The sequence below is a fragment of the Leguminivora glycinivorella genome, chromosome 15 (genome assembly GCF_023078275.1).
Source record: "Leguminivora glycinivorella isolate SPB_JAAS2020 chromosome 15, LegGlyc_1.1, whole genome shotgun sequence".
NCBI classification, from domain to species: domain Eukaryota; kingdom Metazoa; phylum Arthropoda; class Insecta; order Lepidoptera; family Tortricidae; genus Leguminivora; species Leguminivora glycinivorella.
This window is the reverse complement of record NC_062985.1, coordinates 12,712,850-12,740,807: the sequence shown is the minus strand read 5'-3', so window position 1 is coordinate 12,740,807 and position 27,958 is coordinate 12,712,850. Positions and strand designations below refer to the sequence as shown.

At 40.3% G+C, this 27,958-nt stretch overlaps 2 protein-coding genes across 4 annotated transcripts; one reads left to right on the top strand and one right to left on the bottom strand.

The window, feature by feature from the left end:
* Window positions 1-345: 345 nt before the first annotated feature.
* LOC125233997 (poly(U)-binding-splicing factor half pint) lies at window positions 346-15,050 on the bottom strand. Of its 3 annotated transcripts, none has more exons than XM_048140177.1 (12): window positions 14,992-15,050; window positions 11,601-11,844; window positions 10,134-10,190; window positions 9,594-9,813; window positions 7,402-7,522; window positions 6,304-6,453; window positions 5,785-5,928; window positions 4,760-4,960; window positions 3,763-4,035; window positions 2,753-3,007; window positions 2,077-2,197; window positions 346-1,528 (listed from the first exon to the last, which is right to left on the bottom strand). In XM_048140177.1, exons 1-12 carry the CDS (start codon window positions 15,001-15,003, stop codon window positions 1,419-1,421), a joined length of 1,908 nt encoding a protein of 635 aa, XP_047996134.1. In that variant the 5' UTR covers window positions 15,004-15,050; the 3' UTR covers window positions 346-1,418. The 3 variants fall into 3 exon arrangements, with proteins under 3 accessions (XP_047996134.1, XP_047996132.1, XP_047996133.1); XM_048140175.1 differs by having other exon boundaries at window positions 11,601-11,850; window positions 14,992-15,021; XM_048140176.1 differs by having other exon boundaries at window positions 11,601-11,850; window positions 14,874-15,009.
* Window positions 15,051-15,370: 320 nt separating this feature from the next.
* Window positions 15,371-27,955, top strand: LOC125233888 (ubiquitin-like protein 7). The gene is made up of 8 exons (XM_048140043.1): window positions 15,371-15,648; window positions 16,576-16,790; window positions 17,361-17,592; window positions 20,480-20,604; window positions 21,605-21,755; window positions 22,192-22,308; window positions 26,997-27,107; window positions 27,494-27,955. The coding sequence occupies exons 1-8, from the start codon at window positions 15,498-15,500 to the stop codon at window positions 27,547-27,549; spliced, it is 1,158 nt and encodes a 385-aa protein (XP_047996000.1). The 5' UTR covers window positions 15,371-15,497; the 3' UTR covers window positions 27,550-27,955.
* Window positions 27,956-27,958: the final 3 nt, after the last annotated feature.

Sequence of the window (27,958 nt, the reverse complement as noted above, 5' to 3'; positions counted from 1 at the left end):
CTAATTTCACAACTTGGATTATAGTATGTTCCATTGAGCCTTTTCCATGCCCCACTAATTTCGCGAGATTCCCCAAAAATGCTAATTATATTCAAATCTAGTTTTGATGGTTAATAGATGCGAAATCCCTTTATCCAAAATTTTAATAAAATATTGACTCGTAAGGTTGATATTCTATTGGCGCCTTTGTAGTAGCTGGGTGAACTAAGTGCCAGTAAAAGGTGTAACTTAAAAACCATCTTGCTATGATATTAGATTTAGATATGATACTAGTTACTGGGTGTTTTTGCTCATAAACAGTAGAATGGGTTAAGTTTATTGGAGGATGTGAAAAGTAAACCAGAATTGTCTTACAAATAATTTATTAACAATTATAATCATACGTAAAACTAGTTTTATTATACTTAGATCTTTTGCCACCAATCTTCAGGGTCAAAACGAGTTAGCGTAAAAAAATCTAACAAGAGAAATTGTTAAGTGCAAAAATGTTATTTAAGAAGTATCTTAAACCCACAAATTATAAATACTCATTCTCTTGTTACAAAATGTGGTACTAATACGTTCTGACATACCAAGTAACATTTTACAGTTTATCAAACTAAGTCAAAAATTGTATACAACTTCCAATACATACTGGACACTAACTCATGGATAATTTTAGTAACTTTTTACCCGTTTACATAGTTTTATTTCATTGTTCCGTTTTCGTAACTTTTGATTTAAGAAATAAAATACAATTTACACATGAAAGAGTTCATTTAAACGATTTTTACTTCAGTAGATGTAAATAAAATAAATGTAAATTTTAAATATAAAGTCTTTGAAACGATCGAGCAAGATTCAATATTTCTGCCTTTAGTACATTAATCAGAAAATAGTAAGTATAGTTACGAAAAAGGAACTAAGTGTCACACATTACTATTCGAATACATTTTACAACCAATGTTCGTGGTGAGAGAAATACAGATATGTACATGTAGCATCGTATTTTCTCGTTATTTTTCATGCTAGTTCAGTCAACCGTAGTAAGTACTTATTTACTTTTGCATTAGACTGACTGAAATAGCATGACATATTTGTACGTTTTCCAAAAAAATACGACGGTAAAAGATTATGCACTATTTATCTGTATATAAACGATGCCAACGTACAACTTAGACGACAATTTTATACTTCGCTTTATTGTTGAGCCTAGATTACAACAGGAGTATTTACACGGCCGGTGGTGGCTAGCCGGAGGTCGCCATGGTCGTAGAACGCGAATGATACAAAGTGTACGCGTCATTGCAAATATGTCTCAAATCGTTGGCGTTACAGTCATGCACGGAGCGAATATCGATAACGATGTTTCTTCTCTTGTCAGTTGTCTCTTTATTGTTGAGCCTAGATTACGCGGGGAGTAACGCCACGGCTGGTGGCTAGCCGGAGAGGTCGCCGTGGTCGAAGAGTTCCTGGTCGTAGAGCGCGGCGCGCACGGTGCGGCCGCCGAAGTAGCGCCCGTTTAGCGCCGCCGCCGCCGCTGCCGCCTCTGTACAACATAACATAGATTCACTTTTAATCCTGACAGGGGTAATGCAAAATTGAAAATGTGATGGGGTCCGCTGTGACAACTAATCCCAAGATTTGGCGTAGGCGCTAGTTTTATGAAAGCGACTGCCATCTAACGTTCCAACCCAAAGGGTAACTAGGCCTTATTGGAATCAGTCCGGTTTCCTCACGATGTTTTCCTTCACCGGAAAGCGACTGGCAAATATCAAATGACATTTCGCACATAAGTTCTGAAAAACTCATTGATACGCGCCGGGATTCGGCGACCTCCGGATTGAAAGTCGCGCGCTCTTAGAGCTAGGCCACCAGCTCTTATTTTTGCACCCATTTAAATTTATTTTGTTTTTATTATGATTGCCCAAATAATTATAAAAAATAAAAATGATGAATATGGGCTGTGGGCTAAGAATAGGCAGGCTCTTTTGCCGAAAACGATATTTGATTTTACTTTAGTTTCTGTCAAAAAATGGATTTTATGCTCAAACTTGTCAGCATTTTTACTAACTATAGATACTAGTAGATACTGACCGTCGGGGTTTTGGAACTGCACGAATATCTTGACTAGTGCGTGCGCGGGGTCATCGTCCTCGCTCTGTCGCTCATTGTAGATCACTAGCCGCTCCACCGCGCCCCATTTGCCGCATTCCTCCTGTTAACAAAATATCAAGATAAGACTTCAGTTGCAATAATGTTACTAGTAAAATATTTCGAGATGAGAACAAATTTCGCGTAGCGGGCTGTTTCTTCTGTTTGTTTTTAATTTCTTGGCTTTTTACCCCCACTCAACTCTCTCTAATAGCCGGGTCCACACTGGCCGCACGCCTCGCGCGCAAATGGACCGTGCTCATGCGCGCACGTTTGCCTCGTCCGAGGAAAATTGCTCGGCAAGATGGCCGCCCTCGGTCAGCTGTTCAAAATAGTTCTGCACGAGAACCACTGCATGACTAAATGCCGCTCTGACTGCCGGAGATGGACAAAGATTCTTGCTGTTGCAGTGTGTTAGACAGTACTTATAGAGTATACTATACCTGAATTTCATGATTTAAGGCCTCGTCGACCTCCTCAGGCGCGACCATGTTGGCTAGTAACATAGTTCGGGACACACGCCGCCTCATCAGCCGCTGCATGACTAAAAGCCGCGCTGACTGGAGATGGACAGAGATTCTTGCTGCTGCAGTGTAGAGCAGGTATAAGTATACTGTACCTGAATCTCATGGTGTAAAGCTTCATCAACCTCCTCAGGAGCGACCATGTTGGCTAGTAACACAGTACGGGACACACGCCGCCTCATTAACCGCTGCATGACTAGATGCCGCGCTGACTGTCCGGAGATGGATAATGATTCTTGTTGTTGAAGTGTGTCGGGGGAGGAATCCAGGAGTTTCTTCTGAAGGGCTGCTTGAAGGCCGGCTTCGCCTGTGGCTGCTGCTGATGCGGCTGATACTGGTGGTGGTTGGGCCTGGAAAATTATCGTTTATTAAATACAGCTACGTAAGAAAATCGAGGTTAAAGAAATGCTTGACGGCAATTTTCACCCCACAAGATCCTTTTGAGACAGATCGTGGCAGATTTTTAGACAAGATAAAATAAAATAAAAAAAAGGGTACATTTCCACCAATTTCTCAGAAACGAATACATTTATTTAACAAAAATACATCAGTTTAATGAAGAGTTCAGGCAGCGCGTCCCCACTTAGGCGTCGCGTGTCTCGCGGCGCGCAACGAACGTCTCTGCCTGAATGTAATTCAAAAAACGTCTCCTCAGTACATTTTGTATAGGAAGGACGTAAGACGCGCCCCAGGCGGCGTGGCGGTGGCGTGGCGCGCGCCGCGCCGCCTATTGAGGAGACGTTTTTTGAATTACATTCAGGCGGCGTGGCGGAGACGTCCGTTGCGCGTCGCAAAACATGCGTCTTATGAGTGTGGATGGTAGCTTAAATCGGCGTTAATTCGGGTCGTTCGCATCCGATCGGCGGGGGATTTCCAACGTGGTGGTGCCGGGTGGTAATGTGGATAGTGACATTAGTGACACGCTGATAACGTCCAGCTTTGTAACATGTAAGTGCATTTTCACATTATCCGATCCGATATCGGATGTCGGACCGATATCCCATACATTACAGGCGCCATCTTGGATTTTTTCTATTGAAATTCTCCCGACTTCCGATATCGGATCGGATAATGTGAAAACGGACTAAGGCTTAGCTTAATTTACCTGTGGAGGCGGCTGCGGTCTCGCGGACACGGGCGGCGGCGGGATGACCACGCCGGGCGGCGGCAGCGCGGCGGGCAGCGCGGCCGGCAGCGCCGCGGGCAGCGTGACGGGCAGCGCCGGCAGCGCCGCCGGCAACGACACGGGCAGGCTGGCGGGCAGCGCCCCGGGCAGCGCGGCCGCGAGGGAGGGCAGCGCCGCGGCCGGGGACACGCCGAGCGCGTTCAGCTTGGTCAGGCCTAGTGCGACGGCGTTGCTGGCTACGGCGTCCATTGCCTAAGAATAAAGGTACGAGTAAGTAATTTTTCATCACACCCGCACTTTAAATGTGCTATTGCACAGAGGCGGACCGTGAGTTATAGAAAAATCGGTCTCCCAAGGGAATAATGACATTTCTTGTACCGTACTTAATTTTTTTACATCTATTTACATATTTTTTACATTGCGTGATGAAAAACATTGTGTGTAACTCGGGGAGTATAAATATTACTAACTTAAGCCTTTAAATCGCTCCGGCAAGCCGTCGCGATTTAACTTACTCTCGTTAGTAATATTCAACTTCCTCCCCTTGTTGCACAATGTACTATTATTGTACATGCAGTTATTAACTTACATCTTAGTGTCGTTCCGCTAACTTACATTCTTTACCATAGTTCACAGTTGTACTAATTACGACGAAAATGATGTTGTAATCTTTATTACAACCATATTTTCCGCATAATTAGTAGTAGGGTGAAGATTACAATGATATGAAAGAGACGATACTAACGATATTGCTACATGTTAATTAATATTTTGCGGGGCCGTAATGTACTTTTTAGGAAGTATTTAACTTTTTTATTTTATATAAAAAGTAATCGGCAGCAGCGGGCCCGCCCACGCATGCGGAGTAATAGCGCGGCCCACAAGGAGGTATCGACCGCCCAAATCGAACAGAGGTACTAATCATCTTCTAGTGAAGTATAGAAGACACGCGAGCAATCAGTTGATAAGTAGATACCTGTATCTTAGCAGTGGCGGCGGCGGCGGCCACGGCGGCGGCGGTGGGCATGGCCTGCGGCGGCGGCGGCCCGGCCAGCGCGTGCGGCGGCGTGATGGCGCGCCCCACGCGCAGGTACTGCCCGCCCAGGTCGAACAGGTTCATCGACGCTATGGCTTCTAGAGCCGCGTTCAGGGTCGCGTACTCTAGGAATCCGTAGCCCTGTGAAATGACTTTCAAGTTTTAAAAGCTTTATTCGAAAGGGTTGTAGAATCGATTTATAATTTACTTTTGATTTACAAGTCAACAAAGATGGATATAAATACGGTTTCGGCCCCATTTGCGTATGTATATTAATTAACAGGTTAACTGAAAAACCGGTTTAAGCCGTTCATTCACGCCAACCACATCGTTGGCGTCCAGAGTCCAGATATCGACCATAGCTATGAAAAGTGCCTACAAGGTGGACTGATGACCTGGTGAAAGTCGCAGGAGTCCACTGGATGCGGGTGGAGCAGGACAGGTCATTGTGGCAATCTTTCGGGGAAGCCTATGTCCAGCAGTGGACGTCTTTCGGCTGATTCTTCTTCTTCTTCCTCGTTCCCTCAATGCTGAGGATCGCGACCAGAAGTAGCGTGTCTCTATTGAACGCGGTCATAAGCCATGTGGACTGCACGATATAGGCTGCCGCCAGTTGACTGCTTCACACAGTCAGACCATCTCTTACGAGCCCCACCCCAAGCGCGTTTACCATTCATTCGCCCCAAGATGATACACTTCTCCATATTATGCATTGGTGATCTCATGATTTGACCGAAAAATCTAAGGGTTCGCTCCTGGCATATTTTGGAGAGACGTGTGGTGATATTAAGTTCTTCCAAAATAGAGATGTTAGTTCTTCTTGCTGTTCAAGGTATACGTAGCAGTCTTCGCCAGCTCATCTCAAAAGCATCAATCTTTTCGGCTGATATGATGATGAAAAGTGCACAATAATTTTAATAATATGAATTATGTAAGAAATGAAAGGGATAAGAAAAAGTTCTAACCTTATGCCTGGTAGCCTGCGCACCATGCGCCAGCCTGCAGTACGTGACGGGCCCAAACGCCTCGAATACGTTCTTGATGTCGTCTTCACTGAGTTCGGGGTGAACTGACGCTACGTAGATACGGTTGTATTGCTTTGCCTCCTCCTGCAATCAAATTGGTATTAGTCGTATCATAATTATGTACCAACATAGAAGCAATAAAGAATTGAATTGAATTGAATTATATTTAGTTGTGTCAGAAACAGTACCTACAATAAAATATTATAAGCTTTTAAGTGTAATAGTGCTGCACATATTTATTCCTGTGGCTCATGATTAGTGGTTTTTGGGTTTCTTTTAGATATGAATTGAAATTAAAAACACTTGTGCAGTATTATTTTGAATAGCTGACTGAGGGCCGCCATCTTGCCGAGCAAATTCGCTTACGAATACGGAATTGCCTCGCGAGGCTGTTAAATCAGCGTAGACAAAAATTTTCAAGACAGTATTCCAGTTACCTTATTATAATGTTAAACCCACCTGTATCTCATCAATGACGGCCTGAGCTTGTGGCATATTGCTGGGCCGCCCTACGACCTTGATGTTGCGCCCGCCCAGCATCACGCCGTTCATCTGTTCCAAGCTGAGCTGTGCCGCTTCTGGTATCTCGTATTCGACGAATGCAAAGCCCTGGAGAGAAAAAATTTAGTTTAAAAATTTAGTAAAATAGATGCAAGCTTCATTTATCAGGTCCACACAGAGCGAGGCAATGTGCTCGCCTACCAAATAGCCGAGACAAGTTGCTCGGCGAGCTGCCTCGGCCAACACACGCACGAGCTGCCTCGGCCGAGGCACGTCTTCATAGCATGTTTGCCGCGCGAGCAAATTGCCTCGCGGCACTCTGTTTGGACCCGGCTATTTGCTCAGCAGTCTTCGAATTTCTTAATCATAAAAGTGATTCCAAAATCACTGACTGTACACGAAATAAATGAATAAATTATTATAGAACCTTATTAGTTATTACACAGATCGCCTAAGCTTGATGGTAAGCTCAAGATGGCGTGTATTGTGAGTACTTTTCTTAGACAATGATATACAAAAACAAATACAAAAATACTTAATGTATCTAAACATCATTTTGCCCGTATGGTGACGGGTTAAGAATTTCACCACCCCCTTTCTTCCCGTGGGTGTCGTAGGAGGCGACTGTGGGATATGGGTTAAATTGTGGCGTAGGCGAGAGGCTGGCAACCTGTCACTGCAATGTCACAGTTTCGTTTTCTTTCAACCCCTTATTTGCCAAGAGTGGCACTGAAACCTAAGTAGTTTCATGTGCTCTGCCTACCCCTTCATGGAACACAGTCGTGATTGTATGTATATATGTATGTATGTATGTATCATTTTGATGTCTTGTATATTTTTTCTGGTAGGTAGTACAATAAAAAGTTTACTTACTTGCTTACATCCATGACACAAGAGTATACAGATATTCTGCTCTGCCAATGAGCACAGGCTCATCACACAAATAAGTCTCAAAGGGATTCGAACCCAGGACCATCGGCTTAGTGTTACTATCCACTAGGCCAGACTGGTCGTCAAACTAAAAATAATCTTGAGAAAATAAAAGTAAATTCATACCTTATGTTTTTGCGTGACAGGGTCCCAAGACATGTTGATGCTCTTGATCGGGCCGAACGGTAAAAACGCTTGCCGGATTGTGTCTTCCTTTAACTCGAATGAGATGGAGCCAACATATACTCTGCAACAAAATGAGTGATAACCGATTAATAATATTTTTACTGATTTCATGTTTAGATTTTATAATTGACTCGGTTTTATAATATCGTCTTCGGTTATCGCGATAGTTACTCATGAAATGAAACTATAAAAACTCTGTTTTATTTACGTCAAAGTCACGATTTAGAAAAAAATGTGTTTGCAAAACATGGAGCACACTCAATGCCTCGTAATTGGCGAAACGCTTGGAATTGGCTCAGATCTTTTCAGCTTTAGAGGTCACAGGTTCGACCAGCGCGAAGCGGGAGCCTACCGGTATCGCTCTCATCATTGCCATGATTACATTTATTCAAAATTAACATCGAAATAAACAATTGCATTAATAAAAAACCGGCCAAGAGCGTGTCGGGCCACGCTCAGTGTAGGGTTCCGTAGTTTTCCGTATTTTTCTCAAAAACTAACGAACCTATCAAGTTCAAAACATTTTCATTTTCCTAGAAAGTCTTTATAAAGTTATACTTTTGTGATTTTTTTTCATATTTTTTAAACATATGGTTCAAAAGTTAGAGGGGGGGGGACACTTTTTTTTCCTTTAGGAGCGATTATTTTCGAAAATATTAATATTATCAAAAAACGATTTTAGTAAACCCTTATTCATTTTTAAATACCTATCCAACAATATATCACAAGTTGGGGTTGGAATAAAAAAAAAAATCAGTCCCCACTTTACATGTAGGGGGGGATCCTAAGAAAACATTTTTTTCCACTTTTTATTTTACCACTTTGTCGGCGTGATTGATATACATATTGGTACCAAATTTCAGCTTTCTAGTGCTAACGGTTACTGAGATTATCCGCGGACGGACGGACGGACGGACAGACAGACATGGCGAAACTATAAGGGTTCCTAGTTGACTACGGAACCCTAAAAAAAGAACAAAGATTGGGTGTCATTCCAATAATCGGCTTCTGGAGTCTCAAGGCTGTTTATGCTTGGAATCATTGCAATATAATGGGCTCTTTATAGAATTCTCTACAGTCCCAGCGCGGGCTTAGTCGGGCACTGACTTATTGATATTAGATGTGATGATATTCATATTCATTTTATTGGTAGTGTTCAATTATATATTAACTGCACAATGATATAACTGGTTTTTGGCGACACTCACAGCTCAATGTAATATATGATATACCTACACATGAGAGCCAGCCAGCCAGCGCCAGCTGAACCAGCGTATCATCACCACCATCAGGACCATCTTGATGCTATGTAGGCTTGTGCAGTACATATACTAATAGTACAAAAGACACGATTCCCTGCACTGTACTAGACCGAACTACTCCCAAATGATTCTGCTCTCTAGTACATTTAGTACACTCACACACACGCAACAGAATGGGAGCGAAAGGAGCTGAGTCGAGAAGTCAGGGCATTTCTCAGAGCGTTAAATTTTTTTTTATTTCGGTGGCAGCATTTTTACGTGATTCAGATTCAGATTCAGATTCATTTATTTCTCAATAAGTATTACATGTTTTTATTACAAACGAATATAAAAATGAATACATATTAAGATCGTCAGAAATATAGAGATTCCAGTGAAAGTCACATGAAATTTTGTCAATTTAAATAGAAGTCGCGGATTTCTACCAGAAACAAAGAAAACTCATGCTACGCTTACGGGGTTCGGGTAATAATGCTGCCACCGAAATCAAAAAAGTTGAAACGCTCTGAGAAATGCCCGACAATGACAGCAAAGCGATCCGTGTGATCCGACCACAACCGAACTAGAACCGACTGACTCGGACCGAGAGCGCACGAAAACGGCCGATCAGCGCTCGGCTAGTACGAGCGAGCGTTACTGTACGTCAAATGCACAATTTGTCTCTCGCTATCTCGGTGTACTACTGTCCTAAATGTCCTAAAAGAACGAACTAGTACACTTCGGAGATCGTACTAGTTGGGAGCGATCTTTTCAGTGAACGAGCAGGCACAACTCTAATGCTCTGTTCCATCGCGTACTTCTTGGCTCGCTGGACAGACGAGGTAGTGAACGACCAAGGATTACAGGAAGAGTTAGGAACGTATGATATACCTGCACATGAGAGCCAGCGCCTGCTGCCGCTGCACCTGCGTCCTCTGCGAAGCCATCTGCTGCTGCTGGTGAGCTAGCGTCTGCTTCATCAGGACCATCTTGATGCTCTGTTCCATCGCATACTTCTTGGCGCGAGCGACCGCGTCCGCTTGCTCGCTGGATAGACGGGGTAGCGAGCCGCCGAGGATCGCGGGGAGAGTTGAGCATTTGGCGCCTGGGCCTGATGAGAAAAGTTAAAGTTAAACCAAACTGTTTTCATGCAGTGCTAATTCGGCCCGTAATCTCTGTGCTAAAAGTAATTGAAATCCGAATTCCACTCCTATTGAACAGATTAAATTGGACTCCCAAGGTTGAAATTCTATTGAGCTGAGGCGAAAAGTGAAACTAGTGAAAGGCATGTTATTGTTTTCTGCGTTATATAACAAGCTAGTTTCTACTCTTTCCTCGAAATTTGTTCTTGATTTTTTTTTAAATAGAACTATATTTATGTTACAACAAGGCTAAAAGCAAAGTTTCAGAATCAATTTATAAGTTACTTACCAGTGTAAACATCGCCGATCTGCTGCAAATCGTAGATAGGTGCATTGAAGTCCCCGCCTGCAACAGGAGTATGATTAGTGAAAGAGTTGGCATCTCGCCCTCGCGAGCCACACCACCGTACCGGATCTGGGATCTAAAGTAGTCCCTTAATGTCACCAACAACCTTTTTTGTCACATATCGTTAACCTTTTGAACGCCAGACTGTGAAGAAATGTGCCCTGCCCCGGTCGCCAGGAAATCGCAATTCTTTAAGCAAAATTGAACTTCTTGGAGTTCGTAATTGCATTGGCGAATCTGTCGGCTGTGGCCGTCATTGGATTCCTATGACGACCACAGCCGACTGAGACGGTCAAAAGGTTAACTATACATATTTGTAATTACAAACACCTATGGTAATTAGAGACCGTTTATCTGACATTTTAAATGTCATTAGTCGTTAGTGAAATAAGATCTGTATTAATTTTCGTGTGTTACCCAGTGTATCGGTATGGTGGTGTGGCCCCCATGGACACTGTATTAATGCACCCAACATACACACTTCTACTGTCATCCCGCGCGTCCTGGCCGGTATAGGAACCCAATTGGGCTAAACTTTCTTTGTCTTTCTCCATATCATTCTTTCATACATTCCCTTTCATGCTTTTTAACCTTTCATAGAAGGATGCAACGATAAAACCCTGTTTGGGATTAATTAGCCTGTGAAGGCTGTGAAAATTTATTCTAGTGTTGAGTTTTCAAAGCATGATTATTTAGTATTTTGATAAACGTAAATATCATTAACCCAATAATAGCTTAGAACCATAACAAGATTAGGTACGTATTTGTTTTGATCAAACAAATTTTTAATTACCTAATGAATGAAGTTACCTATTGTTATAATTGCGTGTTTTCGTCCACAAAATAAAATAAAACTACTTCTTCGAACCGCCAAACTTATCGAAAACTATCTTTGCGTCGTAAATTCTTCATATTTCTTCTGCTTTAAATGTACTAAAAATAAAGATACATGGAAAAATACGATTGTCGTGAACTCGTGAAATGATAGCTTCTTGAGTGTGTCATTGAATAGTATACTCTGCGATGTTCGATTCGTTACATCCCCACTCTCATTCAAACGGGAGAGCCCGTGAGACCGCAAACTGCGGAGAATCACCGGCCAGGCGGCGCCCTAGCACGCTCGCTCGGCCGAGTAGGGAAGGTAGGTACATTGTGCTGCAGCAGGCGGAGGCGGCGGGCGGCGTTGCTCGAAGCGTAACGCAAAAACCTAACTTAATATCTAGTCTGAAACAGAAAGCAGAAACACTGATCACTGAGGAGATGTTTCTCATGGCGAACACAACGAGACGAGACGGCGGCGGCGGGCGGCGGCGGCGGCGGCAGCGCCTGCAACAGCGAGCACAGGCACGCGGCGTTAGATGCGCCTTACACTTGGGCCGCTCGTACCGACCAATATCACTACGTACTTACCTGGAGGCGGAGCCGCGGGCAGTGGAGGCGCGCCCGGCAACGGCGCGGGCGGCATACCCGGCGGCATGGTCGGCATGGCAACGCCGGGCATGCCGATGTTGCCCATTGGTGCCATAGGCATGGTGTGGTGCATCATGCCGGGGTGCTGCATGCCTGGCATACCGCCCATCCCTGGCATGCCCATCATGGGCATACCGGGCATTCCAGGCATACCGGCCATCTGCATAGCACTTGTGTCACCACCCTGCAACTACAGACATTCTACATGTATAATAGGGTGGAGCGAAAAAACACTTTTCTGGAATTAGCAAACCTAATAGTTATCATTCAATGCCCCTTAGTCTATGAAACCTATGTGCAAAATTTCAGCTTTTTAAATCAACATCTTCAGCCTCCGCATTAGGTTTGAAATTTTGAAAATCTCATACAAACCTGAAAATTCAACTTCCAGATAAAAATTTTTTTTCGGCAACATTATGTTCAGTATACATTATTGATACATATTATTACAAGAAACTACCAAAAGTTGCGAAAATAGCGTTAAAAATCGCCAATTTTCAGTATTTTAGCGGCTATTTTGGCCAATGTACTGAAACTAGGCAAACTTTGGCGATTTTTGACGCTTTTTTCGCAACTTTTGGTAATTTCTTGTAATAATATGTATCAATAATGTATACTGAACATAATACTGTCGAAAAATTTTTTTTATCTGAAAGTTGAATTTTCAGGTTTGTATGAGTTTTTCAAAATTTCAAACCTAATGCGGAGGCTGAAGATGTTAATTTAAAAAGCTGAAAATTTGCACAACGGCTTCATAGACTAAGGGGCATTGATTGATAACTATTAGATTTGCTAATTCCAGAAAAGTGTTTTTTCGCTCCACCCTAATGTATAAGTAGGTATGTATAAGAGATCATCAATGCCAAAAATTAAATTTTTACAGTCTGAGGTAATAAAATTGTCTTTGACTTTTTAACAATAAATACAACCCATTTTGAAACCTCTTTCAGTACTTGAAGTCAGAACACCTTCAAATATAAAGTAATCAAAAAGTTTCTAAATGAGTACAAAATAACATGTCTTTCATGTATTAGTGAAGATAGAAGCCCGGTTCAGACAGAGTAAGCAGCAACATGAGTTACTATATAAACATACCTCGGCCAAAGCATGTCTACATTACAAAATAATAAAGCCAAGCCATACATTATATTATTACTGTACTAGGTGTTTGTACACCTATGATGGAGCCATTAACCATTTATAATTTAATTATGATCACATCAATTAATTACACCCATGTTTTTTCTCAACCACTATTACAGTGAAACCTGGATAAGTGAGACTTCAAGGGGCGAAAGAATATGTGTCACTTAAGGAGGTATTCCTCTTACAAAGGGTCTCAGTCACACAGGTATAATAAAATGTCTGTCTCATTTACAGAGGGTATCACTAACAGAGGTTAGAAAGAGGATGTGTCAGTTATAGAGGTGATAAATAAGGTGTTTTGGAACAAAAATATAGTGTAGTTGACCTCTCTAAAAAGGTATAAAATAAACCTTCTCTTAACCCTTCGAGTCCCAAGCATCTATATGTATTTACTTATATTTACTGACATCATATGATGTCGCTGCGATTCGAAGGGTTAAACGTCATTGCGTGTTCGACTTTTATATTATGATTATTATGAAATTTTTTTTTTAAATGTTTTTTATGTATTTTTTATCAAGATTTTAGTTTTTAGTTCGTTAGTTTAGTTCAATTATAATAATAATAAGCCTTTATTTCCTTAACTTACAAAAAAAATGCATTTTTTTACATGTAGTTATTTTAGGTATATAAGTTTTTATTTACGCTAAGGTCCCATTCTGGGTATAGGCCTCCTCCAATAATTGCCAGGCTTTTCGGTCTCCTGCTATTGTTTTCCAATCACGTCCTGCTGTTCTTTCTACATCGTGAGTTTTTAGTTAGTTCAATTACATACTAAAAATAAATGACAAAACCCTTCTACTCGCCTAAACACACAAATAACCGACATGGATGGAATAATAATTACTTATTAAAAACATGGAAATAGATTTTCAATAAAATCCAAGTTACAGAGGTTATAGTTTGACAGTGTCTCAAATACAGAAGTAAATTCCTATAAAATTCTAAAGAAACAAGTAAGTTAAGTAAATGTAATTTTTAATTTTTTTTGTCTCCGTAACAGAGGTAAAATACACTCTGTCTCACTAAATAGGTGAGGTAAATGTGACTATGTAGTCGAAAAAGCTTATCTCAGTTATAGAGGTCTGTTTTGTCTCACTAATAGAGGTAAAGCAGGGCAAAAGTGTCTGGATCGCACCTTTTGTCCCAACTGAGGTTTCTCACTTATCCAAGTCCCACTTACCCAGGTTTCACTGTATTAGTTGGCAGCCCTTCAAAGTTTCATGGCGGCCAATGTTTTTGAAAATATTTTGATACAATTGTTTTTATATTAAACACTCAAAGCTACACAACATTTGAAGTTAATGAAATATGTAATTTTATAATTGTATGAGTTAGGAGCATTTAAATATCAAGTCGGTTTTTAACTCTCGAACTCCTAACCCATTAAAAAAAAATGAAATAGTCAAACGTCTGGGCACACCTCGGACACTGGCAATCAAATATATGAAAGAGGCGCGTTCCTAGCACACAGTCTAAGCTCGTGTAGGTGAACGCGTACTATGCTTGTATGAGTGACATATGACAGGTCGACTGTTCACGTTTTTGACAGGCGGTAACTGTCAGGTAACCGAGGGGGTGGGCGGCACTTTCAGTGGGGAGCGGAAGTGGCCATATTGTATGATAATACTCTTTTTACTTGTGGTCTGGGCATGGTGTCTATAGTTGATATACATTCAATTATGTAAAAGTATAATCCATGGTATCAATATCCAGGGAGGAAAATAAGAACTACTTTGTACGGATAATCGACCGTCCCCTCATACCATAATGAGGTACAGCAGTATTACGCAGGTAAATAGTGAAGGTGTAAGGCGATAAACTTTACTGATCTACAACAACCCGCATTAAAAACAAATTTATTTGAACCGCAATAGTCAGGCTACGTAGTTACATAGTTCGTAATGCAAGTACATAGTGCCATATCTGTTATACAAATTAAATGGCAATATTAAAGCCACGAAGGAATACCTTTAGAAAAAGCAAAGGAGCAATTTTATTGTAAAAGAACTAGGTTATGTTACTTCGTGACATTTCGTGTCAGTATATAAAATCTGTTTTGCTTACCAGTGCCATGTTGTCTTAATTCACTCGATGAAAGACTATATTTAATTAAAACGATCTAGAACTCAATGCCGCTTAGACAACACTATCTCTAGTATGTATTAAAAAATGTGGAAATTACCGTGTACACCATCACAACAAGACACTAAACTAAAATAAGATGGCCGTCGTTGCCCACCAATCACGATGCCCTTTCTGTATAGTGTTACCAGTTTATGAACGTATATAGTTTGGCAAGTACCGTCAAGAAGTACTTCCGGTTGCATCGTTCAAAAAGTCTGATAATGAATGGGTCACTTTAAAAAAATCTATTGTCTGTGGACTTTGCGTTGACAGCTTGAAAAACGAGACTCCAATCTCCAATCCCAAAAGGCGTAAACGCTATTCAACGTAATGATAAATACGCCGTTTGAGAATCAATGAAATCGGACATTTATGTCAAGTCAAATCTCAAAATTTCACGATTCACACAGTGACGTGTGTGTAAAGTGATATTGGGATGAATTGTGGTTTTGTTAGCAAACGCAAGAAAATACACATTCGTTTTTCTGGAGCATATTTTGTGTCTTACATTAATACAAGCGGAATACTATTCCTTTTGTTGGAGTTATCTGTAGTTAAATAAATATGGATAGTGCACCCTGTGTATTTTTAGGCATCAAAGTAAAGCCGGGGCCTATTGAACGGTTTAAATTAGAAAACTTCGGCCTCGATAACACTGTCGAGAATTTAAAAATTGAGGCCGAAAAGAAGTCTAACGTACCGTCTGCATCTCTGGGCAAGTATCCAAAATGTTGCACTTTCAATATATTCGAAAATTGAACATTACTGTACATGCATTTGTTTACGTTGTAAGTTTCTTTTGTGTAGCTATAATTATAACATTTATTACGTATCAGGTTTGTATTATTTTTGTCAGACATTATCTACTTTATAGGAATATTCTGATTGAATTACTATACCTATCTTGTTCAGTGGTTTTATTATTATTATTATTTGTATGTCTTTCCCATCACGGAACAATGGTATTCCGGACCTTTGGGAGGCGTGCGCGGGGCCGAAGCCAACACGTAGAGGCCCTTTCGACACTTTAATGAAATGTAAGGGGTACACCGAGCGGATGTTGCCCTTGCCCGTATCATGGGACACACGCAGAGGCAACACCCGCCAGGGTGTAAGGACTATTTGAGAGTTAATGGAATCTAAAATGAACTGGTCTATTTTGATAAAAGTGATGGACTAAATACTGAGCTATGGATAAAAAAACCGGACGTCTGCCTAATAAAACGGTATCCAATTTTATTTCCGGCAGACGGTGACTCGTCCCCACAAGATGGGCCCCCACAAAAAGCGACATCCAAGATAGCTCAAGGGCAACACCGGTTATTATTATTATTATTATTTCGTTTTAGACAGGCAGCTGATGCTGGTACGTCTAAATCATAGTTCACTTTGCACGATTTCACTACTTAGATAGTTTGTCTAGTCTATTTTTAAATTGATTAACACTGGTAGAGTTCACAACTTCAGAGGGTAATTTGTTCCAAGCTTGCACTATTCTGTTTGTAATGAATATTATGTTTGCATATAATAAGTATTTGCCGTCTTGTCCGTTGTCCAAGCCAAATGATATTTGTATATAAATCATGTCTTTTTTCTTCCATTTTGCTATTTTATTAATAAAATTATCAATCTAACATTATAGAATTAATTCACCATGGAAAAATTCTCAAACCTGAGGCCACATTGCAAGACTGCGGGGTGAAGAGTGGTGAAATGGTGCATGTTGTCAAAAAGAAAGTGCCGGCTGCTGCGCCTCCACCTCCCACTTACTCGGACGCTGAGTTGCAACAGATAGCTAACTCGCTGAGAACTTTGGGATGCACACCCAATGCTCCTGGGTGGACTAGAGCTATGCAGGTAGATAGATAGTTATGTAAATAATAAATAAATATAATAGGACATTCTTACACAGATTGACTGAGCCCCATGGTAAGCTTAAAAAGGCTTTATTCAGGCAGAATACTTATATACATAGAAACATCCATGACTCAGGAACAAATATCATGCTCATCACACAAATAAATGCCCTTACCAGGATTCGAACCCGGGACCGTGACAAGACCTTTAACTAATTTTTTGTATTTTGTTTATAATCAAAGTAGATTGAAAATTTTGAATGCCAAGTAAGCAAGAACTCACAGCCTTTCATATCGAGGGTTTACTGGTAAGTTGAGCGAACTGGTTTTTGAAATTTGAACTGTGTGCAATTTCCACAATGTTATTATTTCAATAACAAATTATCTCGATTTATCGGGTTTCACCAGTAACCCCTCAATATTTTCCTTCAATTTAAGAATTAAAACAACATAATTATGTGATATAATTTTACTAAGAGTCTGTAGGGAAAAGGAAGAGGTATGGAATATATATTTTGTTCTCATACATTCATTTCTGCATGGGCTCTATTAAAGGATTCGTCTTTTACAGCTATTAAATGATGAATCAGCCATGAACGAAATTCTCGAACACGCCCCATCTCTCAGAGAGGATTGTGTCACGCTGTCAATGCTACACGAAGTCGAGTTGCTAGCCGCGTTGGGTGCCAACGTAAGCACCATGAGGCGAGCAGCCAACGCTCATCCAGACTTGCCAGCAGCCCTAAGGCATCTTACGAGACTGGTGCATACAAGAGCCAATACTTCTACGTCTAATGACAATGGTATGTGTTTTTCAATTTCAATTATATTTAAAGTAAAAATTACAGACAAAATATTTAAGTACTAAGTTTGCAGTGGTGACTTTGTTCAAGGATTTAAAGAAATCTCCTTGACACCATCAGGGATCCTAGGGCTGGTTCATTCCTGGGGCAGAAGATTGGCATTGCCATTCAGGGGGGAAATGTGGCCAGCATTATGGGTACTTTTCCGCAGGGATCGGATTTGGGAGATTTTATTTGGTAGTTTAGTTTGTAAGGGAAATTTTAGGTATCAAGACTGATGTATGTATGATTATGTTTAATGAATGTGTATTCCGTATTTGAAATAAATTTATTAGCTGGAGTACTATTGAAGATTGACCGATATGTGTGATTGTACCATGGATATATGGCAGCTGGTAACCCTAGCTATAAACATAATGTTTACATGTTCTTATCATGTTCATGCAATCTTTGCCATGTCAGTGCAAACTCTACTAACTTTAGTTCGCAATTTACACATGTAAGTGATAACCAATCGTAAACCTAAGGAATATTTCATGTACATCAGTATGTTAACAAAAGTAACCCTTCCTGCATAGTAATTAGTTCACAGGATGGCAACATGACTCATTGTAGGATGAGTAACATTAAAAAAAATTAAAATTTTGAAAAAACCCCCGTCCGCGACATAGTGGACCGATTTTTATGAAACATGGCTAAGAACACTCCCGACCAACTCAGCTTTCAAACAAAAAAAAAAATCGAAATCGGTTCATCCGTTCGGAAGCTACGATGCCACAGACAGACACACACACACACAGACAGACAGACAGACACGTCAAACTTATAACACCCCGTCGTTTTTGCGTCGGGGGTTAAATTAAATTAAATCATTTATTTCAGGCAACTTTTAGTCCATAGGTACACATATTCACAAAAGAAAAGAAAGAAAGAAAAGAAAATTACAACGAAAACTTAGGTACTTTATATCAAATTAAATTAAATTAAATCAAGGATATACATTTAAAACAATTTCACTGTGCACTGATTCATCAAATAATTCGATAACTCAATAATTCTTATAATCAAAAATAAAAACCGGCCAAGAGCGTGTCGGGCCACGCTCAGTGTAGGGTTCCGTAGTTTTCCGTATTTTTCTCAAAACTACTGAACCTATCAAGTTCAAAACAATTTTCCTAGAAAGTCTTTATAAAGTTCTACTTTTGTGATTTTTTTCATATTTTTTAAACATATGGTTCAAAAGTTAGAGGGGGGGGACGCACTTTTTTTTCCTTTAGGAGCGATTATTTCCGAAAATATAAATATTATCAAAAAACGATCTTAGCAAACCCTTATTCATTTTTAAATACCTATCCAACAATGTATCACACGTTAGGGTTGGAATGAAAAAAAAATTCAACCCCCACTTTACATGTAGGGGGGGTACCCTAATAAAACATTTTTTTCCATTTTTTATTTTTGCACTTTGTCGGCGTGATTCATATACATATTGGCACCAAATTTCAGCTTTCTAGTGCTAACGGTTACTGAGATTATCCGCGGACGGACGGACGGACGGACGGACGGACGGACAGACAGACATGGCGAAACTATAAGGGTTCCTAGTTGACTACGGAACCCTAAAAATGTATAACAACCAATAATAATAATAAATTAATGGCGAACACTTTAAAGGCGTAGGGATGTGACGACCCCATCGCCCATTGGTTTTACCAGTGCAATCAGTCAACGCAGGGCAGCTTGTGGCGAGCTGTTGGGGAACAGCGACCCCACGTACCCGAGTGCTCCTGGGGAGTCCTGTTACCCGTAAGGCGGGTGGGTGGGACAGTACTCTCTACCTCTGGCTTGCCTTGGCTGGCCGTCCAGAGTGGAGTCGTTAGGGCTACATGCCCCAGGGGTGGAAGTGAAAATTTGCATAAGACGCGAGTTGGTGCAGTGGCTTCACAGCCACTGGGCAGAAAGCGGTGTACACCTCTCGACACCCTTGAGTTCTCACACCGGTGTTGCCCTTGAGCCATCTTGGATGTCGCTTTTTGTGGGGGCCCATCTTGTGGGGACGAGTCACCGTCTGCCGGAAATAAAATTGGATACCGTTTTATTAGGCAGGCGTCCGGTTTTTTATCCATAGCCCAGTATTTAGTCCATCACTTTCATCAAAATAGACCAGTTCATTTTAGATTCCATTAACTCTCAAATAGTCCTTACACCCTGGCGGGTGTTGCCTCTGCGTGTGTCCCATGATACGGGCAAGGGCAACATCCGCTCGGTGTACCCCTTACATTCCATTAAAGTGTCGAAAGGGCCTCTACGTGTTGGCTTCGGCCCCGCGCACGCCTCCCAAAGGTCCGGAATACCATTGTTCCGTGATGGGAAAGACATACAAATAAATTAATAATATTCAATAATTTATAAAACATTAAAATTTGCAAGCATGCGCAGTCAAATTCTATTCAAATGTCCGAACCTTAAGAACTAAAGTACAGAACATAAATTAAGGAAGTGGGGGAACATGGAGACTATCCCAGTGCCTTGCTATAGGACAATCCAGCCTATTAGCCACCAGACTCAGAATGCTGTTGGGGCTCACACGAACGCGGCTCATAAGGGAAGCAGTCCGTTTGCGGATAATGGCCTGGAAGCCATCTATTCGTGTATCCGCAAACATATATACCTGCCTACATACCATTAAAAACAACAAATTTGAACATTCTCTGGGCAATTGTCTTCATAAAGCCGATGCCTTTCTATACGTTGACGTTGGCGGAATCATCGACGAGCCACTTAAAACATTCTTGAAAATGGAGGGGCAAAGGTTTGTTTTCCATAGAAAATTTCGCGCGTCGCGCGTCTATCTGTAATTTACTAATTAGCTCTTTCTTTCTTCCAGTGCCAACATCAGGTTTCGCATATTCTCTCGAAGCATTGTCTGAAGATGAAGATGCGGATGAAGAAGAAAATGAAGAAGGGGAAAGGAATACTATTACTCAAGAGCAGTTCGCTGCTGCGTTGCAGGTATATATCCTTGAACATTTTCGCAACCAAAAACCCGCGCGGTGGGCACTCGTGAACTTTGCTCAGATGCCCGAGCACTATACCAGGGTATAAATTACGACGTGGTTCCTAACGTAGTGCGCCATCTTTTGTCTGGTAGCAAATGTGTTCTCCTTCTTCCTCGTTCCCTCAATGCTGAGGATCGGGACCACAAGTAGCGTGTCTCCATTGAACGCGGTCATAAGCCATGTGGACTGCACGGTATAGGCTGCCGCCAGTTGACTGCTTCACACAGTCAGACCATCTTACGAGCCCCACCCCAAGCGCGTTTACCATTCATTCGCCCCAGAATGATACACTTGGAGTTCTCCATATTGGTGATTTCATAATGTGATCGAAAAATCTAAGAGCATATTTTGGAGAAGCGTGTGGTGATATTAAGTTCTTCCAAAATAGAGATGTTAGTTCTTCTAGCTGTCCGAGGTATACGTAGCAGTCTTCGCCAGCATCACATCTCAAAAGTCACAGCTTTTGTGTCAGCAACAAATGTGTTAATGGTATGATAACATGAACGACACGATCTATAGGTATCGTTAGCTATACGAACATTAATTGGCTATTATATTAGTTATCGAACCCTCTAAGTAAAACCTAGGTACAGTCAACCAATTGAAACCCTAGGCCACAGTAGAACTATGTCATAGTGATGTTATAAATAGATTGTAAGAAATCTCTTACTGATTGTTATTTTGAATTGGTTGTAGAGTGGCCTAGGGTTCCAATTGGTTTACTGTACGTGTTTGAGAGCCTTTCGAGTAGATAAGTTAAAGGATATTAAATTGATTGCGCCTTTCATGCCGTCAATAATGTATCGAATGTATTCCTTAACTCTAGCACGCTGATGTTATTACTATACAGGACTTCATATTATGCGAATTTGACCTACTTATATGAATTTAAACAAATTTCAAAGTTACTTCCTTCAAGTATCCGACCATACAGCATACTTTTTATGCGTTAGGCGGCGACCGAGGCAGTTTCAGCCTCTTCAAGCCGCGGCGGCAGCGCCGGCGGCGGTCAAGACTCCCTGCTGCGATTGCTGCAGGCGGCCGGCGCTGGCTCCGGCCGCAGTGACAGCAATGAAGAGACGCCTGCTGCTAGTTCTAACACAGGTACCCAACCTAAGTTTGTACAAATCGAGGCTCAAACTCGTATAGTTGGGCGAATCAACTTTGACATTTTTGGAGTCTACCAAGACTCCAAAAATGAACCAAGACCAAGAAATCGAATTTCTAATGAAAACAAATTCAGTTGGAACTAACAGGTGGGGTTAAGTTATGTTCTAATATACAGCTTAAAGTGAAAAATACCAATACAATTCATAATAAAATAAACTGAGGCTCTAGTGAAAAAGGGTACAAGTCACGCGGAGCGCAGGTGAAAAAGGGTTTATCTCCCATATATGACTTATGCCTCAACCTCGTATCGCCAATCAATCTGCAGACTATTTAAAGTTTAAAGCAATTATTTTACGAGATTGAGTCACAAAGCCAGCAATATAGTAAATTCATCCAGATCTAAGTTGCATTATCAATTTGTATTCTCTAGGCACCGGTCGCTCTGTGATCACTCCGGAAATGTTCAGCGAAGCCATCTCAGAGGTGTTCAACCGAGGAGGAACAGCCAACCGGCCCTCTGGCACGCCTATGGAGCAAAGTACTGCAGGTAAGAAGCAATTGATTACTCTATAACAGTCATATTTCGTAAAAATAATATAAGGTAGGACTATCTAGGGTAGGTACTTATTAACCCTTAAATGCATGATTTTTTTTTTAATTAAAAAAAAATGTGGATACCTAATGGCGTAAAAAACACGAGAAAAATACGAAAAAAATCTAAAGACATATTTTGGGTGAATTTTGTACTACTATCCAAAATGTGGATACATCCTAGATTAGGTATGCACTCCCCGCAAAATCAAATAGCCCTATACATGGTCTATGACAGATCTGAAATCCGCAATGTTTGTAGGTACGAATTAAACATTTACGAAAATATGTGCTTGTAACATACGTAATTAATATAATAACACGTTGTTTCCCTTAAATGATGCACTCCTATGCAACCAAAACCAGGTTTCGCGTTTTTTTTTAAGCTTTTATTTAACTTGCACTGTAACTATGTATGTAAATATTTAAATATGTACCTAATATTTGTTCGGGTGGAATCTTGCAACTCAATTTTGAGGCAGATATCTTTAACCAATTGAGCTGAAATTTTTCACACGTGTGTATATCACGTGACTATCCAATATTATGATGATAGTGCCGACATGGGGTCTCATCCGGAACAGTGCAAAATTATTTCCAAATAGAAATCATAGATGGCGCTAAGTGTCACGATTGACGATTATTATTTTTTTATCAAATAGATTTAAAGGTATTTGAAGCGTCATAAATTAAGTACATTATAAATTAAATACAAACATCGATGACAACACAAATTTAATGCATTATTTTAGAAATTTTCAAAGAAATAATATCACGTAATATATTGCTACTGACTATGACGCAACAACGTGAACAACCTGCGCGCGACAGTATCGAGCTACCTAAATTTTATTGCATATTGTCACTAGATGGAGCTGTCACTATCTACAGTATACTGCCAACGAAACGGTGCGATTGTGTGCGTTCCGTTCATTGGATATATGTACTACGTACTATAGGCGACGTTGCCAGACGGAAACTCTGCACAAGCTGACAAATGCGCGGAGTGCGCGAAGCGGTAATTTACGCGTAGAGTAGTAAGTCCACCATCAGATGTGACACATTATTATATTCCGCCTGTCAAAATTATTTATTTATTTATTTACAACTTAAAAAATACAAAGTAAGCGATCACTGCCGCCCATGGACACCCGAAACACCAGGGGTGTTGGAGGTGCGTTGCCGGCCTTTAAGATGGATGTACGCTCTTTTCTTGAAGATTTATCTTCTTCTTTAAAATACAAATATATACTTATATATAATAATATATATATATAGTGCGGTCAGTTTTTTTGGACAAAGCGTAGGTATCCATTGTTCTCTTTTTTCATGACCAGGCCAAAGAAAACAGCAAAAAGTGAGCGTGCTAAAAATACAATTTTACTCAATAACTGTTAACAATCAATAAACAAATTAACTTTTTTTTTTATATTATAGTAACATAATTCATAAAGTAGTAAGTAGTTACCTAACAATTTTCCAAATTGAAATAAATATATTTCGCAAATCTATTAGAGGTGAAACACATTAGTAGGAACAATGAAAATGGCACATCTGCGCGGTTAACTTTTTAGTCTATGATTGCGTCACCAAAATCGCGCAGCCTCGCTCCCGCTCGCGTGTTCGTAGAATATTCAGCTGCAGCCGATAATATTTGTTTGTGTACGTTAATAATGTAGGTATACGTTTGTAGTAGTGTGCGTGACAAAAATGTCGTCTATTTCTATTAAACAGCTGCCAATGATCGAAATTCAAATTAGTTGAACAATTTCCATTGAAAAAAAAAGTTTGTAATGCATCGGTCCGAATTGTGGATACTAGTTTTATCATCTTTTAGTAGATACAATTGAATGTAAAATTATTTATTTTGCCTGACACTCTTGAGTATTTTTTATGCCGTTATTTTAATTTTACAATATAATATTTGGAATATAGTGCTTATAATTATTAAATATAAAACATTTTTTAAATACTTTTTGATACAAAATCATACTTCATTGATTTGGAACAATGCTTTTTATCGGACCTACAGTCAACCAATTGGAACCCTAGGCCACTGTAGAACTATGTCATAGTAACGTTATAAATCAGATTGTAAGAAACCTCTTACTGCTTGTCATTTTGACATGGTTGTAGAGTGGCCTAGGGTTCCAATTGGTTGACTGTACATCCGACATTATCGGAAGCGTTTATCGGATGTAGGATGTCGATCTGACACCCGATATCGGATCGGATAATGTGAAAACGGCCTAAGCATTAACCGTTAGTGCGTTTTCACATTATCCGATCCGATATCGGATGTAGGACCGATATCCCATACATTGAAGCCGCCATCTTTGATTTTTGCCTTTGAAATCCTTCCGACATTTGCTACATGCACGACCGATGCGATGCATGCGAAATCAAACCTTATCGATATGGAAGTATGAGACGCGACGATTGCCGACTGGCTAGGATTTCCGAACGCACACGAATGCGCGCTCGGTCGCCGATTTGCGGCGGAGTGGGCCTAGACCTCGACGCCACGCCGCACTTGCTAGACGATAAAATAGCAGGCCGTCCCTACCGCACTATCAGTAAGTGCAATAGGGACGGCCTGATATTTTATCGTCTATCGCGCGACCATGCTTCCCGTGCAGGAGTTCCACAGGTGGTAAAACATATCGTCATCACTAGATTCACTATATGACTATATTCAAGGTCAAATTACTTTATCCACTAGTGGGTTTTTACCTGCTGGTATTGAAGGACAAAACGCGTGTTTCCGACCTAGCAGTGATAAACGCGTTTTTTGCGTTGTACTTTCCTCGCTATAGTGAGGGAAAATGTTGTTGTGTATCGTGGTTCAACTATAGAATACTTTCGCTTGCTCGTTTTTCAATTCCACACTCGCCGTTAAAATACAACTTTGCACTCTTGTATAACAAATAACTATGTATTTTATATTTTTGAATATATTTTTTCAGACTGGCACTTAAAAAGAGTTTAAACGTTTTTTTTTCTAAAAACCTAAATTTTTCAACAAAGGTTTTACTTTTCACTTTTCGACATCTATCAATGAGAAAGGACCTTTTGTAGTAAGAAACAATACGATTTTTTTATGTAAAAACGATAATGTAAAAACGGCCTAAGGGTTACCAAGGCTCGATCGGCGCGCCTAGTGGACGCCAGGCTTAAATTGTCTGGTCTTGGTGTTTTAATAATTTTATGTGTTTATAGTCGTAATTTATTTGCGAAGTATTAATTTTATATCTGTATTTTTAAATTACACTATGTTGTGGTACCGGGAAGCATATTTTAACTTAAAAGGACGTAATGACAACATTTCATACCATGTTTCAGAAAATAAATAGTTTCGGAGTTTAAATTAAGTTTGCAGTGTTTGCACAATTTTATGAATAAAAATATTACTCTCGAAAATGTTTTATCAAATACGTACTTTACATTTTGTTCATTATGTTTACTACATGTACATTCTTAGCTATTATACTTATGTATTTCTTACATAATAATATTCATTTCCATATTTCTAATTAACTACGCGCCTGCTTTAGAGTGCTTTAAATTTTAACAAATCAATGCATCCTTTGGTCGGGGGCTGGGGCCTCTCAATTCAAGGTCGCCGGCGCCGTGGTCGCGGGGCGTGGGGCGCGGGGTGGGGATCTCGTTCATTCAATTCCGCGGATCTCGTTCATTCAATTCCGCTTGCATGTGTTGCGGACAGAGCGAGTATATTATACGTACGCGGCGAGCACACATACAAGCCGCACGGCATAGGTTTAGTGCGTGAAAGCTAAAACAGATGTCGCAAGATGTTGCAGTTTGATGACTATTTCGACGTAGGATACTGATAAGAGTTTTGTTGGCCACGCGTGGCTACTGGCGCCATCTAGCTCTTTGAGTGTGGATTAAATTTAGCCTACAGGTCTAGAATACTTAGGACGGCGCCCATTTTTAGTATGGGATTAGGTATCTGTACTAGTATTATTTGATCTGTGGTGCCGATAATAATTGCAAAGTGCCGGGAGTGCATAATGTAGGCTAGATCCTACAAGATCAAATATGTAAATATTATTTACTTTCTGGCTGAGACCTTAATTAAAGTTTGTAAAAGTAAAATCGTTATGAAATAAGTTACAGAATTGTAATAGAAAATAATAAAGAATTGTAAAGAAAACCTTCAATATTCAACTTTTTCTAAATTGCCGCCACTTGGGTTACAAACATTTATAACTTTTTTTATATTCAGTTTTGCCAACAAATCGTTAATAAATGTGAAAATGTGTTAGTTTTTTTTGCAAAATCATACAAGAACATAATACATACATATCTAGATTTCAAACACTAACCATGTTTTGGTTATGTAGGATGCATCCTACACCATGCATTTAAGGGTTAAGTTAACCAATTCGAACTGAATGTAACAGCCAATATCTTTTGAAATTACGTACGTTGTTGTTCCCATATTTAGCACACTATCACAAACCCAAACTTAACGGCCACTCGAATCAAACTAAAATATTGAATTAACGCTCGATATTATCGTATTCCGTACAGTACAATTTTCAAAATGTAGACTAGCTAAATATGTAACCAAAAATGGGTTGGAAAAACATACTTTGATTATATTTTATTTGTACCCAGCATCCTCGTCAGCGAGCCCTGGAGAAGACTTCTCATCTCAGCTGACGCGTATGCACGAGATGGGGTTACTGGACGACGCACTCAACGTGCGTGCTCTACTCATCTGCTCGGGTATGTTACTACCAACATAACATGTCTGTGGCCGGCAAACCATCCCACTTTCTCGTTTGCCATATAAATAGACCCGGATACGAACAGGTTTCCACAGTCAAAATAGGGACTAGTTTCATGGGGGGCGATGATTGAATTTACATTTTTTATGTGTTTTGGTGGCTACTATTCCTCAGCCCACCATCAAAGCGCCAGCTGACCTTCATGAGGGTTAATTATTCATGTCCGTTATACGTATAACTATTCGAAGTATGGGACGCGATGATTGACGAATTACGTATAAAGATCGAGTTAGTCACGTATTTATGGGTAGCGACAAATTGGGACATTTTGGCAGCCATATTGACAACATAAAGGAATCTGTATAACAGATCATTTTGTTTCAGGCGATGTCAACGCAGCTATCAACCTGGTGTTCAGTGGCGCTATTGCTGACGAATAGGTCTTTTGATTTAATACCCTGTACTAGATGCACCGATGGGACAGTCATACATTGAAATCTCATTGTAAATCACCTATTAAACCCAATGATACTTGATAGATTTACTTTTAAAATGGAATTTGAAAATGTTTGAGGGGATATTCTGTGACTGATTATGCAAGATTCCCACCGACCGACCGACCGGTTGGCGCCGGACCGCATTTTCAACGCGCCTGATAAATTTTGTATCCGCGAGGATAAGACCGGCTTATGGACATACAATTTAAAAGCGCCCGTTTAGTGGGAATCTTATTGTAGCAATAGACATGAGTCCAACAGTTTATAAAAACTAAACTTTCTCCTTGTGATTTTGCTTTGAATAACTATGATGATATAATTCGTGACGAATAAAATTGAAGTGAAACAATAT

Coding starts and splice junctions, on each gene's coding strand:
- LOC125233997 (XM_048140175.1), bottom strand. Junction 6,454..7,401: donor CTGTCACGCAAAAACATAAG/GTATGAATTTAC, acceptor TTTTCTCTCCAG/GGCTTTGCATTCGTCGAATA. Junction 4,036..4,759: donor CCGCCACTGCTAAGATACAG/GTATCTACTTAT, acceptor CTTTATTCTTAG/GCAATGGACGCCGTAGCCAG.
- LOC125233888 (XM_048140043.1), top strand. CDS start 15,498: ATGGATAGTGCACCCTGTGTATTTTTAGGCATCAAAGTAAAGCCGGGG. Junction 15,649..16,575: donor CGTACCGTCTGCATCTCTGG/GCAAGTATCCAA, acceptor CTAACATTATAG/AATTAATTCACCATGGAAAA. Junction 17,593..20,479: donor TTCTACGTCTAATGACAATG/GTATGTGTTTTT, acceptor TCTTTCTTCCAG/TGCCAACATCAGGTTTCGCA.